This window comes from Melopsittacus undulatus, chromosome 3 (genome assembly GCF_012275295.1).
Source record: "Melopsittacus undulatus isolate bMelUnd1 chromosome 3, bMelUnd1.mat.Z, whole genome shotgun sequence".
Lineage (NCBI taxonomy): Eukaryota > Metazoa > Chordata > Aves > Psittaciformes > Psittaculidae > Melopsittacus > Melopsittacus undulatus.
In genome coordinates this window covers 37119342-37139778 of record NC_047529.1, presented here as the reverse complement: position 1 = coordinate 37139778, position 20437 = coordinate 37119342, and the positions used below count along the sequence as shown (strand labels likewise).

Genomic DNA, 20437 nt, shown 5'->3' with positions numbered 1-20437 from the left:
CATTTGCTGTGGAGACATGCTTTGTGTATGTGTTTGCAGTACCTCTTCCTACTCCCTGGTTGTGTCCAAACTCACCGCTTGTGCAAGGCTGCAGAGCCCCATTCCTGGCCAGAACTCTGCTACTGCACATGAATAAACATTATTAACAAGCAACACGTGGTGCAGGTGTTCATGGGTGAAAAGCTATTGCAATCCAGCCGACCTGGCCGTGCATTGCATTGGAACAAGCACAAATCGATTCTAACGCATTTTTTAGCTGCAGGGGAAAAGATGACAAAGTTGTTTTTTTTCTCATTGACTGCTTCTCACACAAATCCTTCTGCCAAGGACTCAAACTGCACTCACAGCCTTTTTGTAGGCAGTTCCTGTTAATCAGATTATACAGATAAAAGTACAGAAAAGTATTGAACAAGTAGACAGGACAGAAAAGTTGAATGAGCGTTGGCTCTTCTTATTTTAATGAAGAAATATTTCAAGTTAATATCAGTGCAATTTAGAAATAGCATGTGATAGTCCCAATGCCAAATACATCAGCAAATTACAGTTCCAGAAACTTATAAATTAACGGCAAGAAAAAATAATTAACAGAGAGAATAAGGTTCAAAATAAACATTCTGTTTGTTGCGCTGCATCGATTATATTCCTGGTACTTAAACAGCAAGAAAGATCCAGTATTTTGTGGTAGTTAGGCTCTCCAAAATAGCAGTTATTTTCCTACAAATGAATTAAGCATTTTCCATTTATTTTTGATGTATAATTAAATGTTATTCTTGGCCGTTACAAAGAAATTTAGTCATGTCAGAGTAAACTTTCATTCCATGACTGAAAAATCACACTAACACAGGAACACTGCCTTCTGGTTATACCCACTGGAAACAGCCAGCTGAGAATAGGAAGAACTACATGTGAGCCTATCTGGCTGTTACATAAAATGGCTTTTTTTTTTCCTGGTTTCACAGCCTCATAACAATACTGTTTTTCAACATTGTTCCCAGTCATTGTTTTTAAAACGGTTCATCAACATATCCTGAATCAATCACTGATATAAATAACTCCAGTGACAAAATCCATTATGGAAGGACGTAGAACTGCAAACTGAAAGCTGTACCGAACGATTTTAAGGTGGATCTGTAATTACTCTATAAAATTCTGTAAAAAAAAACACCAGACAGTAAAAGCAGTATCTTAGATTAACTGGCAATGGTGGAACCTGAAAAACTGAGTTATCATTTTAATAGACATTAACTCACAAAGGACTCTAATGCAAGACAAATCGCACCGAAGCTAGAGAGAGATGCACATTTAAAGCTTGCAAGTGTGATATAAAAATATTCTCTAGTTTTTCAATTTTGATACAGGGAGACCATTGCCCTAATGGAAGAAGACAAAATACATCCTCTTTCCTACCTCATCGCTGTACGTATAGATTATTCCCTTGATATCAGGAAATGGCATTTCCCCAACAAAAATACCAGCCACGGGGATTGCAGACTTTCTAGTAGTTAAAGAGTTTGTTGATTTTGCTTTTTGAAGTATATTTTCAAGCAGATGAAACACTGATTGGGTATGAATTTCTTTCACTACGTTGTGGTTTAGTGTACTGTGCAAATCATATACATCAACCCTGTAACTTCAATCCAGCTGCAGTCTGCACTGCCTAGACTGATTTAAGAAATCTGTTTGATATTACACCATAGAGATGACTACCACATTATGAAACATCAGGCTAAATCAGATCAGTAGGAGAAGGCACATGCTTCGGATTTAGCAGGAATACCTGAAGGTTCCTCGTTACCATACCCTTACACTCCTGAAGTTACAGTGATTCTGTGCATTACCCAAATGACAGAGTTTGCTTACAGAGAATTGTGAGGTAACAGGAAACTTCTGCTTATGGCACGTACACACGAAAGATCTGTGAGCTCAGCTGAAACTCTCAAGGTGCTAGTGGTAACGCAGACAAAAGGTAGGCTACAGTCTGGTTAGGCCAGAAACAAAAACTTAACATTATACTGCATACTTTCCTTTTACACACAGATAGAGGGTATGCAAAATAAGCTGTTTGCTCAGTAAAATTTAATGTTCTGCCTATGTAAAATACCAGCTAATACTGCCATATAATCAGAAATCATGCACTAGATAAACAGAGCTTCTTCCCCATGAACAGTAGTTCTCAGGAACATTTTATTCTGCTTCAGGTAACAACATCTCATGATTTGCCAGCTTACATAGTCCCTTTTAAAGAACACAGTATTTAGCTAAAACTGAAAAGCAAACTTAAAAAAGAACAAAAAAGAAAAGAAGTTTATTTTAATTGCGATACAGCTGGGATAGATGTAACTGAGCTGCTGCAATGCACCAAAGAGTAACGAAAACCCAACATATATCAGAAGAATAAATATATACCCTAAATTAATCTCTGTAAATACATTCATAGGTCCACTTAAGACACCCTTATGCATCACTCATACTTCATCGAATCTGCAGATAGAGATGGATGTTAGTTCATGGGGAAAGCAATTTATTACGACTTGGTTTAACTGTCATTATTCCAGCAAAAATCAGTAGCAAATTTGAAAATCTACATTTATTTTCCCCAGACCAACCACACAGAGCCTTAAGTCACAAATTCTATTATCTCCAATGTTCAGTCAATAAGGCTTTATTTACACTTTTTTACTATAAAGTCAGGAAAAAGTTTGGTGCAATGTGCAAGAAAAGACTGCACATTTCACTGGAGACTAACATCTGCTTATGGTTTAATGCTAACCCACAGGCAGCCAATTAAAGTCCCATATATCCATGTTTTTACATAAAGTTTCCTTCCAGATTCTGTCAGAAGCATACTAGCAGTTAGGCCACCTAAGAACAGCAAAGATGGCAAAGTTTTCTTGAGGCTTAGTTTGGAATGAACACTTTTCCCAGGGAACTTATTTCTTCTTTTAGAATCCTTCGCATCGTAAAACTCTATTAGTAACCTACAAGCAGACAAAAGGAGATGGTCAAAGTTAAACATCAGTGTAAGAAGTTTTAAACAACTTATTTTCATGCAGTAACTGCTTCTAAGCACATATTATTTAATGAATGATTTCACAATAAGCAATAGCTAATCTGTAACAAGTTTAAGCAATCAGTATGTCATAAGAATATGATGCATTCAAAGTAATGTTGCTTGTCAGAGTACTCAACCTGAACCCTTGTGAGAAATAAAAGCAGATTTTCTTTGGGGACTAATTTTAAACCCTGAATATAAAAGTTGGAAAGAATCCTTTTCATTCAACATTTAGCAGATAAGCCCAGAGTATTGGGCAATATCATAGGATGAAACAGCACACAGTTAATCACTGAATACCAAAGGGGGGGGAAAGTATCTTTATAAAATAACCTAATAAATAACAAGGGTTCAAAGACAATATTTTGGAAACAAAAAGTGCAAAATTAAAATGCAACTCCACTAGTTTAATAGTAACTTTTTTTCTCCTATTTTTGAAAACCAGTAATATATGGATTTGAAAATCCTGGGTTTTGTTTTGAGTATCTCTAATTTCACCTGACAAACTACTTTGGTCCCAGAAAAGATGTTACAGTCAACATGAGTCTACAAATGAGACACAGATGACCAGAGTTCAGTTTTGCTGGTCTTAATCAGAAAAATAGTCATGTTCAGTTTTACACAGTACAAAAATCACAGGAAAAATTAATAAATTTTTTACTTCCATGGAGTCTGAGATAGGCAGAACAATTTTAAAGCAGAAAGTACCTGAAGAACCAGGGAAATTTCTGTCTTACACAAGGTATTCAAGGATTTAGATTCAGCTCCCTTAAGCTGGACTTCAGACATGGCAAATTAAACCACTGTCTCTCAAACAATACTAGAAATCCCACATATAGGCACAAAGTCCTCCTGGAGCACAAGTTCCCCCAGGATCTTTTGCATATGCTCACTAGTGACTTATCTGGGGATGCTAGAGGGAACCAGGTACTTTATGTCTGCTGTGATTCAAAGATGGACAGATAAAATTTCTACTTCACCTAATTTCCCCAGTGAAGGCAGGGAGCTCAGCGTTACTTGTGGTTTTATCCAGTTGCTGTCTGATGGAATATGTGTAAACAATTTTGTCAGAACAGATTAGATCAAAATTTTCCCCTCTCTAATCTGACACTGACTGTGAGGTTAGAATCAAACTGTTTTTTTCTTGCTTGCTTACTGCAGGCATCTTACATTCCTGGCTACACATGACTCAGCTACAAGAAGATAAATAAAGAGTATTCAGAGGACTGAGTTGCACCTGGAACATGGACTCATACCTCAGTCTAAGGAAGGTTTAAAATCCAGGAATCCCAATCTCCTGACCAAAAGATTTAACCACAAGTTGTTGTACAAAATATGCACAGGAATAGCCACAGCACCCCTCTTCAGAGAGCCCTACAGCTTGCACTGCTGGTAACACAGAAATCATGGGTATATCTGTTAATATAAAAAAGTAAGACAACTCCTTGAAAATTCTGCATATTGCTACTCACTTATCCTTTATTTCAAAACGTTCATGAAGCCACCTTCTCATATACATCTGCTCTTCTGGAATATCCTTCAGTTCAATCCGATCAATGAAAATATGAACTCTTGGGCATTCCTTGCAAAGAAACTCTAAAAAGAGAGCAAACCAGGAATTAGTTACAAAAACACTGTATGCCATTTATTTGTCTAAAATACACTGAAAATCTGACATAGTAGCTGCAAGCCCTTTGGAAGCCTCACTTCAGTTCTCAAAAGTCTCTCCTCTTTATGTTTGGATCTGGAGCACTTCACTGAACTTAGAAGCCATCTGGCCCACACACTTTTGAAATGGTGCCACATTATCATGTGCAGTGTGGAAAATTTGTCCTAAAATCCTGTGCTTGGAAATGCTGCACTTCTACCTCAGCAGCCATTTACTTATTCTGTAATGTGGGATGCAATAACGTTGATGTTGTGAAGTTATCCAGGCTGCCATTTTGATTAAAGTTAGTAATTCTCTTTGCTTGTCCTTTTTGAAATCTAAATTTTGCTTGCTCCTGGATGACAAAATTGGAGTTAGAGTGAGTTCCCAAAGTATTGCCAGGAGGAAGTGGGCTTCAGTTTAAGTAATAACCTCTAATTAAAAAGTATAAGGGCAAAGGACTCAGAACAAAATTATACTTTCAATTTTGCACCTCTTCTGCACAAATTTCCTCAATTTATCTCCAAAAATTTAGCAAATGTTAATTACAAACAAAACTCCATTAATCAAATAGCCTTGTGGGATTTCTTACAACTAACAAGTAGTAAAAATACTGCACATGGGATAAAAAACCTACCAGTATTTGTGTATTTGTAAGCATTTTCATTTATTGCAGTATCCATAGCATCCCTGTACATAGAGATGCATGATGTGCGGATGGAGGCCTTTGAAATTTGTATAATCTTCATATTTTGAAAAGGGACCAGAAATGCCTTCCTACAATACGGACAGGCAACAAATGTTACACAGATTGGGTGGTCCTTTTAGGTTGTTGACATTTTTTGGACAGCAGTGCAGATGCACAGCTTTGTACAAATGTACAGGCCTACAACTCTTACAGGTAACTTGAAGAATGACCATGCAAAACAACTGTTACTGCATGTACATCTTTATTATCGTCTACCAAATTAGATATCCCCCTATTTGTTTTTCTTCTTTAGAGGAGCTTGATTGTTATGGACTTTGATAAAAAAGTAATATTTATCACACACTAGAAACTGTCTTAATTCTAAATGCATGAAAATATATTTGTGCATTGTAAATGGGCAGGGAAGGAAAAGAGAAAAAGAAATCAGTAAAGTCTTAAAGCATTTTGATGCTGAAATTTGTAAGGTGCTGTGTGCATTTTGTCTAGTCCTTGGTCCTTAGGTCCTTAGTCCTTGGTCCTTAGTCCTTTACTGAACCGCACTACAGTGTGAAGGGAACAACATGGCCCACGCACCAAATGAAGAAATGGCTGAGGGCTCTAACCAGGAACAAGTTCACCTCTTTGCCATGGAGTACCAAACACAACAGTTGCTAAAAATCTTCTGGTTAAACAGGCTCCTAGGTACAGCTATTAGATGGCAGGCACTCCAAATACTAGTTTACATGCAATTACATGCAATGCTTTAACTAACTACAAAGAAATGAGCATTCATGTATCTGAAAGCAGGTTTTTCCTCTTGCTTTTAACGGGAAGAAAGGATTTTCCAGGTCTGTTTCTCTGAGGATACTATGCAGGCCACAATATGCAGGTCATTCACTGTATGAGCACCTAAAAGCATACTTTTAATATTTTAAAATGACAGTTGTATTATCCATGTCTTAAATGCTTATAATGTTCACTGATGTACAAATCCTCTTTTTGAGTGGCATCATCTATTAAGTGGAACATTCTAAAAATATGCAAAACTGTATCTAAAAACAAAAGCCCAGAAACCATATGATAAGTCTTTTTTCCACTAATCTTCTATAAAAACCATCTATGCTATGCATATTCAGCTAGAGCTTTAAAAAAGTATGTGCAATATTCTGTGCAATGTACAATGTATGCTTCTTTTGCTTCATAGGGCATAGGTAGGAACAACTCTTTCCTGATGTTATTCATCATCTCAGTTGTAACTAATTAAGGAAAATTATAAATAAAGCCAAATTCTAAGTTAGACGAGACAGCATTAATAGCCATATGGTATTTTTAAAACTAATGTTATTCTGCTTAAAAAAATGCCGATATTTGGTAATATAAAGATGGCAACCTTTACATCAATGTTGTATCAACAATCAGCTCTAGATGACACAACAGGAATAAGACATAAGTATTTCAAAAGAAACACCTTTCCCCAGCAAAGCTGAAATGCAGCAACTTTACAAATCTGCTTATGAAAGAAAAAACTGAACGAATAGCCAAGCATTGCTGCTGGCCTTCTACCTTATGCCCAAGTTCCAGCATATACTGATTATTACTACTTCCTGTACTGGTCATCTTTGACCAGTCTAAATCAAGTCCCCATATGTGAAGATCCTGAAACTTTGTCTTAATTTCCTACCTTTGTAAATCCCAGTGCTCTTCTCTACAGCTTTACTCTCCGTTGCAGTTTAAGACTTAGTACAGCCTCCTCATAGGCTATGTGATTTGCAACTGCAGGTGCTCCCCTAAAGAGGATCAGGATTTCCACCCATTGAGTCAAGGCCATTCCAAAGCCTCGGCATCCAGGACAACTGCAGATGACACTGTAATGCATGCACTCAAGCTAGTCAGGGAATCTGGCTCATCTTTACCCAGTTGATGTCAGATTTTGATTTAACTAATGAAATTTATTTTTTGTTTTAGATGCATAATGTTACTGCAATTACATTAAGAACACCAGTGGGTAGGAACAATACATTGAGAGGTTTTTGAGAAGAAACAGCTGGATTTTATCCCCATAACCTCTAAAGGTTTGTGGTGGTCCCATGACCCTTAACTTCACATTAGCTTAACTCCCAAAGGACTTATGTAATTAAGCTAAGAAACAAAATCTTATTGAAGCAATTTATTATGAGCAAATTACATCCAACTTCAGGCCTTAAGGCAAGCATCTGACAGGCTTTTCAGATCCCTAAACTTGCCAGAATTTGTTATAATTAAGAGCAGGAAAAAGCAAGCCTGAACTTCCCTTCAAAAGACTAAACACAAGTCCGAATCATACATTATAATCAAATACTATATTAGTCTATCAAGAACCGAGTATGATTTGGGTTAAATGAACACTAAACTTGTGTGGGAGCCAAGTGGACTGGCTTTCATGTGGGAGGTAATTTCCTAATAAAGCTTTCTATCTGGCTAAATAACAAATACAAGTATAGAATGTGTATAATGCTTCTAGTGATTCACACTGACACAGGACTGAAGGAATCAGTGCAGAATTAGGATTGAAGAACAGCCTTCAAGAAAGGAACACGATCCACAGAGCTTTTAGTTGCAAATTAGTATTTGGGAAGGTGTTCTGCTTGCTGGGGTTTCCACAAAATTCTACCAGTTTTCAACTTGTCGACTTCTCTTTTAAATTATCAGCATTACCAGGGAAAGTAAGTGAAAGGTAGACACTCCAAGCATAGACATACCTATAACTGAGAAGGGACATATAAATGGATTCAGGCAATCTTACCCTTTAATGCTACCACAGAAGTTCATTCCAAATTACCTGCCTTGCCCCTTAAGAAAGTTGTGAGAGTGGTGTTACACTTCAGCAGATATTCCAGTTTTCAATTACTAATGAAGGCTATTTTTATATGCACTTTAAGTAGCTCAGATTTCAACCTCCTACGTCTGCTCTTTTACTGCAGTGTAATTATTGCCCAAGTCCTTCAAAATTAGGAAAGGACAAACTGAAGTCTGACACAGTCATGTCCACTTAAAGAGCACCCCTTTTCTCTCCTGGTTCAACAGATTTCAATAATGTTTCTGATAAATTGAAAGCAATATCACAAGAAACTGAGATCTGAATAAAGTATATTTATTCTAAATAATGAGTATTTCAAATGTGTAAGAATACCTCTTCAGTAATAGAACAATTGCTTGTTGTGGTGTGCACAGTTTTACAGACAAAACCATGATAGCAAACACATTCTTCTCTGAACTGCAGATGCTTTCTGCACTACAGAAAAATTAAATTTTCATTAGTCTGGACTTAAGTGTTCAGCTACCAAAGCAATTTGTAAACCACCTCCTTCTTAAAGAAAGAAATCCCATCTCTCAACGTCCCTTTACCCCTTCCTTACACCAAATTAACAATCAATAGGCAAAACAAACATAAATTCAAGTGCTGAGTTGTTTCTTGGCTTCATGCTTTCCATTACTTCAAGTTGAACTGACAGGGAACTATTTCACGGCCTGCTCTAACAAAATAAAGCAGTGGTACAGCAAAACAGCACTAGATGGAAAGCAAACATCCACGGTACAGCAAAGGTTTGTTTAGATGGGTTAACCTGAGGAGCAGTGGAGAGGCAAGCAGCTGGTACTGCTGGTAGGGAAACATGGAGGGGATATTGTTCAGCCAAGATTGAAACTTGCAGCCAGGAGACAAGCCAGGGACCTGAGGAATCGCACTCACAGAAATACTGCCAATCCCCTGTGCAAGGCCAAGGTGCACACATAGATCAGAGTCTTCACGCATGCATGAGGGGCACAGCACAGGGAGTAAGCACCTTAGAAGCTGGGGGATGTTTTGAGATGAGAAATGGGATGCACCTGAATCGTTAAGCCAGGGTGCTGGCAACAGAAACTGAACAAGAGAGCATTTCAACTCACAGTTGGGGAAAGCAGGTCAGAAAAAGCTGTCTGTTCAGATGGAGGTAATATATGAAGTGGATGTGGCTAAAATTCAGTGTGAGGGCAAAACTCAGAAGTGCATCTGGACCCGTGTGAGAACACTAAACATGAAGACAGGAGAACAAGAATTACTGGCACCAAGAGATTACTCCTGTAAGACAGGTATCTCTGTGGCCTTGAAGGAGCATGCAATGTTACCAGGTTACCAGACAGAATAGGATCTACAGGTGAGGGAATGGCAGTGTGCAAGAAACTTTACATAATAACTTTCTATAATATGGATAGAGAGCCACAAGGAAATTGTTGTGGGTGGAAAATCCGGACTAATAAAATATATATTAGATAAAGAGATACTAAATGACTCCCTGGTAAGTTTGGTAACAGTGGCCAGAAACTGTGAAGGCAGACTGAAAGCTGCAAGTTCAGGACTGATAAAGGTAGCTGGAATTTCATACTTCTGCTATGAAACTGCATCGATGCTTCATCAGGATGAGATGTAGAGGGGAGGAAAAAAAACCCAAACTAACCCAAGCCAGTCAACCAAAAACACTGAAGAAAAAGATAAAAAGCTGCTTCCTGGAACAATTGTTAGCAAAACCCTCAAGAAAATATGCCATTCTGATGTGGTCTTGAGTGGTGCACCGTGTTAGTGAGAAGTGTTCTGAAATCACAATGCAATTAATTTCAGCATTTTAGAGAAAGAGTCTTACTGAATTCAACACACAAACGCAGAATTAAAGAAACTATGTAATGGGGGCAGTGAGGGAGGCAGTGTCCAAACACCCTGAAAGAAACAGTCCAAAAAGAAGCAGCCTACAGGCTGTTAAAAAAACCCTAAATACCAAACCCCAGAAAAGCCTGTATTAGAAACCCATGTAAAAGATGTGTAACACTACAAAAGAAGTTGACCGAGTGAGTCTGAAACCCACCTGTATGGCTTAATGGGAAAATTAAGGAGGCTACCACTGTTATGGTCCTACCTTGTCTACTCTGAGGAATGGCAAGCTTGTGCAAATAAGGAAAACCCAGAAAACTACCCATGCCAAATATAAACACAAACTTAAGAAAAATAAAAAGGAGCCTGAAAAAAGGAAAGGATGCTCTTAACAACTTTACCTTTTCTTCAGTATATTAAAAGCAGTAAAGCAGCTAAGACACTGGTGGGACTGCTGGATGACAAAGGTGTGAAGAGCAGCACTTCCATGCAAAAGAAGCTCAAATATTTGTTTGCATTATTCTTTCTTGCTGAAAATGTTTGATTCCTACACCCACTGCATTCTTTGTACCAGATCGCTCAAAGGAACTAGATCAATAAGTAAACAGACAGAAAGTATTAGACTAAATAAACAAGTTGGATGTCAGGAAGTCACCAAGACCAGAGAGCATTCATCCAAAAGCTCTCAAATGTGGAATTTAAAAACAAAGATGTATAACCTATCATCACAAACAGCTATTGTGCCAGGAAAATGGGAGTTTCCCTTCTACAAACGAGGGCTTTAGAGATGATGCTGGGAAATACAAACCAAAGAGTCTTACATCCCTGGGTAAGATAGCAGGGTTTATAATAAGATCACTAAGCACAGAGATAATCACAGTCTGTTGGAAAAGAGTTGGCATGGATTCTGTAAAGGGAAATCCTGTCTCACCAATTTGCTGGATTTCTACATCAGTGTCAAGATGCAAGGCGGATAAAGGGGATTCACTGGACATGATATATTTGAATTTTCATAAAGCCTCTGACAGGGTTCCACACTGCAGGCTATTAAAGAAATTAAGCTGCCATGGGATTAGAGGAAATGGTTTATAGACCAAAAGCTGCTTAAAGGAGAAGCAGCAAATGGAAGGACTTAATGGTTGCTTTTCAGGATGGAAAAGACCCAGGAACTGGGGTCCTCCAGAGGCCAATGCTAGGTTTTACTCTGTGACACGACTGATGAGATGAAGAAGGGAGCAAACAGTGAATCCACCAGTTTTTCACATCTTTTTCAGAAGATCCTAAGCTTTTTTTGGTAGTCAAACGCTGGCTAAACTCCAAAACGACCTCAAAGCTGAGCAAACAGGGTGAAAATGTGGCAGCTGAGCTTCAGCACAAACAAACATGGAGAAAAAAAACCCTGAAACCCTGATTACATGATGCTCAACTTGCAGCTGGTGGTTACAATTTTGGAGCTGCTGATGCTTCTTTGAAACCATCTTCTCAAATGTATAGACCCCCCAAATCAGCATCAGGAAGCACCAGGAAGGACACTGAGAACAGGGTGAAGTGAGTCATTTTTCAGATACATAAAAAGACTGTGAATCCATATTTTAAATATTGTGTGCAGTTCTGGTCTCTGTATCTGAAGGAGGATATAGTACGCTCAGAGAAGGTCACAGAGAAGGCCAACTAAAACATTTAAGGAGAAAAAGCATCTGCATTACAAAGAAGGAGAGATTAAAAAGGCTGAATTTTCATTTTGGAGAAGGGAAATAGAGGGAGGGCTATGACAGCTTAAAAAATAGATATAAAAAAAATCCTGAAGACAGCAGGCAGGAACTACAGCTCAACAAATCCTGCAAATTCAAGGGTAAATAATCACATTTCTGTACCTTCCTGAAGATTCCCAGATATAAGAATCTTTAAAAATCATTATTAGAAAATGGCACAGAGGTTTTCTATACTAGTATTAGCACTGGAGAGTAGCAGGGTGTCATTGTGAGCTGTCTTGCTGGAACAAGATGGTATTTGATGAAGCCCCATTGTACTTGCACATTATAGTTCACTGAAACATCCTTCAAGTGGCTTTAATTTGTTATTCTAACAGATGCATTCTGGCCTTTGTACTGCTCTGTAACAGTCTGTGAATATTGTATGTTGGCCAAGTTAGCAGGAGGTTTCCTGCAAAAGCATAACAGTTTTGTTCAACAGACTGCCAGCAACAGAACTTGGATCAGGTTAGGTCTGTGGATTGCGTCTAAAAAGCATCCCCACACTGGTAACTGAAAAGGATTAAATTTAGGAGATATCTGTGTCTTCCTTGAACCACTTTTAGTTTCAGAAGTGAAAAAAAAAGTTTAAATATGCAATTAATAAAAAGGCAAAAAAAGATAGGATTGGACCAGTTCAAAACAATGCTCTAGCAAATAAACAGGATCTGTTAGGAACTATGCCAGTAACTGCTAGTATTGATGCTTTTGCCGTTTCTTCAGCCAGTGTTTTGATAAACACAGAACAGTACCACAAACAGAGTAAAAGTACTATGATGCACAAAAAAAGCAAAAATAAACACAGTTGCTCAAAGCAGCAACATATCTGTGGCCAAATCTGACAGCATGAAGAAACACGTTGTTTTTGTTATCCTCAGGGTCTAGATACACTTTTGCATAAATATCAGGAGTTCCCCAGGCTGTTGTACATAAATGCTGCCTGGCAAGTGGAATGCTTACTCTCACATGTGCATGAGGCCCAGCATGCAGGGCAATTTTATAAATCTCCAGTGTAAATACTTTCAAAAGCCTCTTTGTGTAGCAGAGGTTTTCTGATGATCGTGTATATTCTGATCACAAATTTCCAAAGGGAAGCTAGGATACCTACCTTCAGTAGGAGCTACTTGAGAGTAACTGAGACACAAAAGGTCCTAGATTATAATCAGAAGAACAAACATTCTGGGCTTGAAGAGATGCTGAAGGTGGCTTTTATCTCCATTGAGGGATGTCACGAACACACAGATGCAAGTGTTCAAAGCCAGACTGGACAGAACCTTGGGTGACATGGTTTAGTGGGTGATGTCCCTGCCCATGACAGGGGGGTTGGAACTTGATCTTAAGGTCCTTTCCAACCCTCACTATTCTAGGATTCTATGTGTGTCAGTGACTTGGGAAAAGGGAGAATTATTTATACTTGCATTATTCTTACATTCCTCCTTAGACATTGAAATTTGGTTGTTGGTAGAGACAAGAAACTGGGCTACAGGGACTCCACATACAGTCATCTTTATGTCTTTGTTTTGAGGTAAGCAAAGCAACAGAGGTGCTACTCATGCTCAGACTGACCTTAGTTTTGTCTGATTTTTTTGAATCCTATGAGAAACTACAGCAAGGCCTGCATACATTCCCATAAACTGATGCTATTCATCAGTGAAACGTATTTTCAAGCAGTAATACAAAGTTTGTTACGGTATTAAAATATTTTGCTTTTACTCAGGCCATCCTTATCTGCAGAATACTGATGCATATGTCCACATCTGTGTTCAAAGTGCCATTTCAAATAAGCCATCCACAAATTAACAGATAGGCTTTCATGTTATTTGAACTGATTTCAAAAGGAAATTACAGGGGTACTAAAATGACAGATCTAAGTCCTACGGAAGACAGGTGAAAATGAGTTCAGTTTAAAATGTAATGACAGTTTACTGTCATTACCCTGTGGTACCTGATGAAATCATGTTAGTAAAGAAGTTGTATTTTAATATTTTAAACAAAATATTTTAAACAAAAATAAAACCAGGGTTTTCCTTTAAAGGAAAAATGTGTGAGAGAATGCCACAGAATTGTATAGCCAACTAGTGTTATCAAAATTCCTCCAAATAGTTCAGTGGAAAATTTACATTTTTAAATATGAAAAGCAGTTACTTAAATTTTGCTTGAACAGATACAGAATGACAAGCTCTTGATGCAAGATTTACTATACATATTAAAAAGCCATCCAACACTTGATGCAAATATCACCAATGCTGATGTCCAGCTCAGCTCTATCTCCTTTGTTTGTTTGCTCTAAAGTAACTGCCATTTAATTTTCAATATTCTTTCATAAAATAAGAACATGACTGATCTGAACAGTCTATTAGTCATTTCATCACCATACATCTTACTTTCGAATGTTTTATGTTCCTGTTACTATCAGTTTATTAATTTAGTTCTTTAATTCTTTCAACATATCTATAGCTATGTGCTTGTTATTCTTTGGACCTTGAAAGACAACGGATGTGATCAAATTTAGGCCACAGTCCAGGCAAAGTCTGGTCTCTGTTGCTCTAGTTTCTTTTCTATTGTCCTATACTTCACTGTCTAACTGGGTCCCAACAAAAGTGCAAGCTTTTGGAAAAGTGTAATTTCCCCTAGGGAAATTAGGCCAGTCTGACCTCCTCAAATTGTACCGATCAAAGTGATGTACGGATTTTCATAAATGCACATATACACATGCTTTCAAAGTGTTTGTTCTGGAATTGATATACAGCAGAGTCAATAACTCTCAGGAATTCCTCTGACTTCTTTAAGACAGAGTCTACATGTACTTGCTATTTTTACTCAGTGTTTATCATTGTCACATGCTGCTATTTCACACACTCTTTCATCTACAATGGCCAGATAAATACCATCTGGTTATGCTAAAGCCTTCAGGCAGAATAATAAAGATGTAGATGTGTACATAATGCTCTTTCAGGTGCAAGAATGACAACAGTTCCCACGTCCCACAAGACCTGCTCCTTAACATCAGGCAAAGCTGGATGTGGATGCTTAGGACATTCATTCAGAAGGAAGAAAACTAGGTTCTCCTTCTTTGTTCCCAAGCTCATTTCTACTTTTTACTTAATGACAATGTAGTAAAACAGTATCGACAAATCCAGCACAAGTTTCTCCCCCTCCTTTTCCCTTCTAAATAGTTCTTACAGAATTCAGTACCTGAGAGGCACTTCAGCTGTACCCCAAAGCACCCATATGATTTTCATTTTATTCTAATGGCCACAAATAAGTACTGACTAGCAGCATCGTCATCCCTAAGCAGGACCATCATGTTCTGTCATCAATAGTCTGGACAAACCACTTTCAGTAGTGACAGGGGAGAAATCTGTGTGAAACTACTATTCTTTGGAAAGGCTGTCATGTGCAGGTCAAGCTTCCACTGGAAGCATACCAAGATCCAAACTTGTTGGAATGAAAAGGAATGAATAATGAATAAACTGTAGGAAAAAGACTGCATCCATGGGTCACAACTGGATGCGAAGCAATAGCAGAAAGCAGCATCCCTGTCTAAAGCTAATCTAAATCTTAGCTCCTGTGTAAGACTAATCAAATTTATTTCTTCTAAAGCAGACAACTTGCAGCTGAAAAGTGCCAACAAAACATTAAAATGCATTAATAGTGACAAAAACTTCAACACATTTGAAAGGACATGCTATAAGAATTTGCCTGTTCTAAAAATGTACCCCATTATCAGATGTGCCTGGCATTCCTTGCAAAGAACTGATGCAGAAAGGATATGAATGTCTATATTCCAGCTACTAGTATACTATGTTTTGATTTAATCTTGTTGAGCATGTCAACATGATGATATTTAAGCTCACAGGACTGAAAAAAAAAATGAAATCCAATTTTGCTAAGAAAAGCTACTTACACTAGGAGTTCCATAAATCTAAATTTAAAATGTAATAGATTTTTTCTTCAAGATTTTTTCCCATTTACAGTTTACTGAGATAATTTCTCAGATAAAGCATGGTAGTACTACTCACAGTCACTAAAATGTTCCTCTTAACCTGCTCTGTTTACTACTGGAGACAGCAGCCAAGAACTAACCATATCCTTGGTAAGTATGGGTTTCTTCAGTAGTGGCATGGACTCTTCTGAGGAACTGAGATTTATGGAACTGAAAGTAAAATGCATTTCAAGAAACACATTATATCTGTGTGGAATTCAGATTTCATTCACATGGGAAATGTCATACTATGGGAAATACAGTCCTCAAGTAAAGTTGTGTTTATCACAAGTTTGTTTTCCATGCAATAAATTTCAATCGCAGTTGCAAGATTGAAAAAGACATGTCAACCTTATCTTTTAAAAATTACCAGAATTGCATTGCCATTTTATTCCGATGAGAATGCAAACCAAAATTCTCATTCAGCACAGACACGAATATCAAATATTCATATGAAATGCACACATGAAAATGACATTTTATAACTCATTTTAGTACTGTAAAAGAGCAATAGTGCTAAAAAATGTCAAAGGCATAACAATGTGTAATTTAATTCTTGCTGTATTATATTCCCAAACAGACCAATTGTTGGATTTCTGCATAACAAATGGTGAAATGATCTTCACCTCTTAGAACAGAAATTGTTTTTCTTCCAATTTGTGTCTGGAGGGCCTAAAAGAATGACAATTACACCCCACGTTGTAATTTTTAAAGGGTCCTAATCTATATAATTTATATTATAAGGAATACATGTGACTGCCACAGCAGTAGGGAATGTGCTGGATGGATATTTCATTTATCTACTTGGTAACGGGTAACAACTGGTTGGCTGTACTTCATTCTGTGTTACTGCCTTCATTGTTACCCAAGGTTGAGATAGGAATTACACCAGCCCTAACAATACGGGTGTCTGAAGAAGATGCCTGGACTGCCTGCTGTGGAGTCTCCAAAAGGCTGGTTGTGGAGTAGCCACCTCAAACTATCTGATTACCACTTGACACCGGAAACAAGAAACAGCCAACAGGGAAATTCAGTTTGTTGGTTCCCTTTCCATAATTATACCATGCTTCATGCAAACTGGAGGGTTCAATAGGTGAAAAGGTCTTACCAGGAATTTGAACATTTGCCATCTTATCATTAGTTAATGACATTTTAATAGTTTAATTAACCATCAGGCAGTGAGAAATCCAGCATAAGAGTGGTTGAAACTGCCTAATAATTAAGTCATGAAACAAGATATGCTGCAGGGAAGGAGAAACAATCCTATTTGTTTTGATGGGGGTCTTGAAAAGGGTTGGGTGACAGGACAAGAGGGAGGTTGCCTAGTCTTCAAAGGAGTCTTTAAGAAGGTCATATGATATTTAAAAACCCCTAACATTAAAGACTTTAACAAAATCTGCAAAATCAAGCTCGACAGAAAATTATAAATAAAAAAAGTGAAATCATAAAAGGCACTTGTGATATGTAACAATAAAAAATGCCTGTTGGGAACAAAAAGGACTTAAAATAAAGCCATCCTAAGACCTTACAGTACAACACAAGTGGTGAGTTAACACACAGTGTTAACGGTTTTGTTGCTCACATATCCAGAAGAATTTTGATTAAGGTGAAAATGTAAAAATACACGATTACAGAACTTCTAAGCAACTAGGACCTGAAAGAGTTCATGTGGACCCTACACCACCTGAAGGAGTTACGTGTGCTAATGAAGTGACACTGAAACAGATGCACTGTGAACTATTCTTAGTAGCAGCAGGTACAAGTCCCAGGATACCAGGCCAGTCAAGGAGTGGAGAGTTAGTTAAGAAGTTCCCTGCAGGTCCTTCAGCCAACACCAATCCGTTGCCCCAAAGTACCTGAACAGCTCTGTGGAACTACTGTGGTTTTTTTCCCCTACTTGCTATTAGTAATGCAAGAGACTCAGAGTCATGGCTGAATGACACATCAACTACAAGTGGAAAGAAAGACCATGTGTAGCCCTCCAGTGTACTGCAGGTAAATTAATTATTTAAAAGAATAAAAACAGAAAAGAAGAAAAACCAATCCACCACCACCAAACACCATTAGAAACCAGCAAACCTTGAAGCTCTCTGCCCTAGTTTCCCACAACAGAAACCCCAGAACTTATTTTCTGGTTACTCAATTACTCAAGAAACATATACTAATTTCCCTCATTCTCTTAAGGGGTTTTATGTGGTTTAAAATGAAGTGAAGCTAACTTGAACAAAATGCTGTCAGGTATTTGTTTAGTAGGTATGTGTAATATTACTAGGTATGTGTATTGTTACTAAACATTTTCCCATTAAAATACATGCATTTCAGTAATTGGATCACATGTACACATATATAGCACAGAAGAGGCAAAGAGAGAGAATTCTTGATGATGCCAAATCCTAGTGCTAGAAGAAATATGAAGGTAAATGGCATCTACTGCCTATGGTCCCAAGTTCATTTTAACACCAAAGAGCACTTGTATGCAGACTTTGACTATGGAAATATTCTCTGCATGGAAGAGGGAAGGGAAGGAGAGGGCAGGAATGTCACAGGTAACTATTGTAAAGCTTAGTCACTACTGAACACTGCCCTACCAAGGTATGGTAAGATGGCTGAAGCACTGTGGAGATTGTCTTTGCAGCATTATAAAGTACCTGAAGTTGGTTCTGTGTATTAACAAATATATGGCTGCAGCACTCACCTGTCATAGATGGTGCCAGTTTTCTTTGCCCTTTGTGGTCCACAGTACCTTCATAAGCTACAGTCACATCGTACACTGCATCCAGATAGTCTTTCATTGTGTCAACAGCTACATGAGTTGCTTTCACGCGTGGTGTTAGCACATGCTTTAGTATAGCAAGTCCTAGAGGGGGGAAAAAATCAATTATAGTGAAAATAAATTGGACTACATTCACGAGAGGAACATCATGGAAAGGAACTTCAGCACCCAACTCAGAATCACAGGGTGTTTTATTTTTAATCTCAATCCTCAGTTGAGAGAGAGAGCATGCATGTGTGGATACTGCATATGCTCTACTGAGCACATGTACAAGATGAAACAGAAATCCTAAAGGACGTTAATGAGAAAAAGGCTGCTCAACAGAGAAGTCCTTTTTACAGCTCCTGCTCTAGGAGTGATGCTCCTGAGAGCACTTCTCTTTCCTGTTTATGTTTGCCCATCTGAGGTAAAAAAAAAAAAAAAGATAAAATTAACCAATAAATACTAAATGCATGGGACATCACCTCCTGATATTCTCAGTCAGAAACAGATTTGATAAGTGAGGAGTAAGCACAGATAATTTTAAGCACACCTAATGCCCATCCAGCATTTACTTGCAAAGCACAAACCGATTTTGTCAACATACTGAATCCTAATACTGCCCAATGGTAACAAGCAGTTGTCGTCTTAACTATATGTGCTTAAACAGGATGCTACATTTCTCCAAAGCTACCATGCTATCAGAAATTTCAATGTGTTTTGTTATTTTCTGCTACAGATTCTAGCTTGCAATGACTTGTTGCTACAGAAAATGGGACATTCCATTTTATCCTTGCAGTTGCTTTCCTTTTCTGCCTACTTGTTTCTGCTGCTGACCTTGTATTGCTCTGCCACCTCCCTCCCACCAGCTGACTGAACTCACCATCCCAGTGGAAAACTAAGGAGGAAGGGGAAAATATAGCACTGAGAACCAACAGCAAGGAAGCAATCCTCTGTTTCTCTGTGAACAGCCTTTGGCAATTGACTTTGCTACTAACAAATCCATGGTCACAGAAATCAGCTGTTGTCTTTAACCATCCAGGCCAAGACACAGAGATTGGTACAACAAGGACGTAATAATGTTAGGTCTAATAGCACTCTGCAAATCTTAACAACAGTATTTCATACCCATGTTTGCTTCAGCTGACCACTTCCACTTAGAGTGTACTTAAAAACATTCAAATACACTGGGATCAAAAGTACAAACTTCATTCTATTTCCAGAATTTTAATATATAACGATTTTCAAAATGAAACCAAACAAAAAACCCCAAACCTTTTCATGATCTGAACACAGCTCTTCCACACCTTCTTGAAAGTGCTTCTAGGAAATAAAAGCATATTATGCAAAAATCTTCACTATTTTTGCATAAGATGAGTATCTTTCTCAAAGAGAAGTATCAGAATAAAAAGCCAATTATTCCCTTCTAGCCTTATTTTTCATTGCCTTACTCTCCCACCCATTTTTAAAGAACCATCCATTGGTGCTACTGATTCCTGTTAAATGAAACAGAAATTTTCCAAACCAAAGTAGTGTGGTACTGCTCTTGATACCTCTCTGCCTGCAAAATCCACTCAAAAGATATTATGTTATGCCCTGATTTTTACTGAACATCTCTCCCTTGTCGGGCAAAACATACTTTGATCTAAAGTTATGAAAATGCCTACTGAACACTATAAGATAACGCTAGTCTCTAAGCCACTAACATTTTTAGAGCTGAAAATTTCAGTATAAATGATTATCCTGATTTAACATTTGCTAAGAGTCACCTTGTTTGAACACAGAGATAAAAAGTTAATTACTAGCACTCCTTCTGAAGTCATTGTTCTAAGCTTTACCAGCAACAGCGATAACTGTCTATGTAAAATGTTATATGGATTATATAAATATTTTGAAGCATA

General features: G+C 37.8%; 1 protein-coding gene across 1 annotated transcript in view; it reads right to left on the bottom strand.

Moving 5' to 3' along the window:
• Positions 1-424: 424 nt before the first annotated feature.
• AGPAT5 (1-acylglycerol-3-phosphate O-acyltransferase 5) overlaps positions 425-20437 on the bottom strand; it is a 55742-nt gene continuing 35729 nt past the window's right edge. The window contains exons 6-8 of the mRNA XM_005153207.4: positions 18480-18641; positions 4525-4648; positions 425-2978 (exon numbers count right to left, since the gene is read on the bottom strand). Coding sequence (XP_005153264.1) covers positions 2753-2978; positions 4525-4648; positions 18480-18641 — 512 coding nt within the window. The 3' untranslated portion in view covers positions 425-2752. The remainder of the gene's footprint in view (positions 2979-4524; positions 4649-18479; positions 18642-20437) is intronic.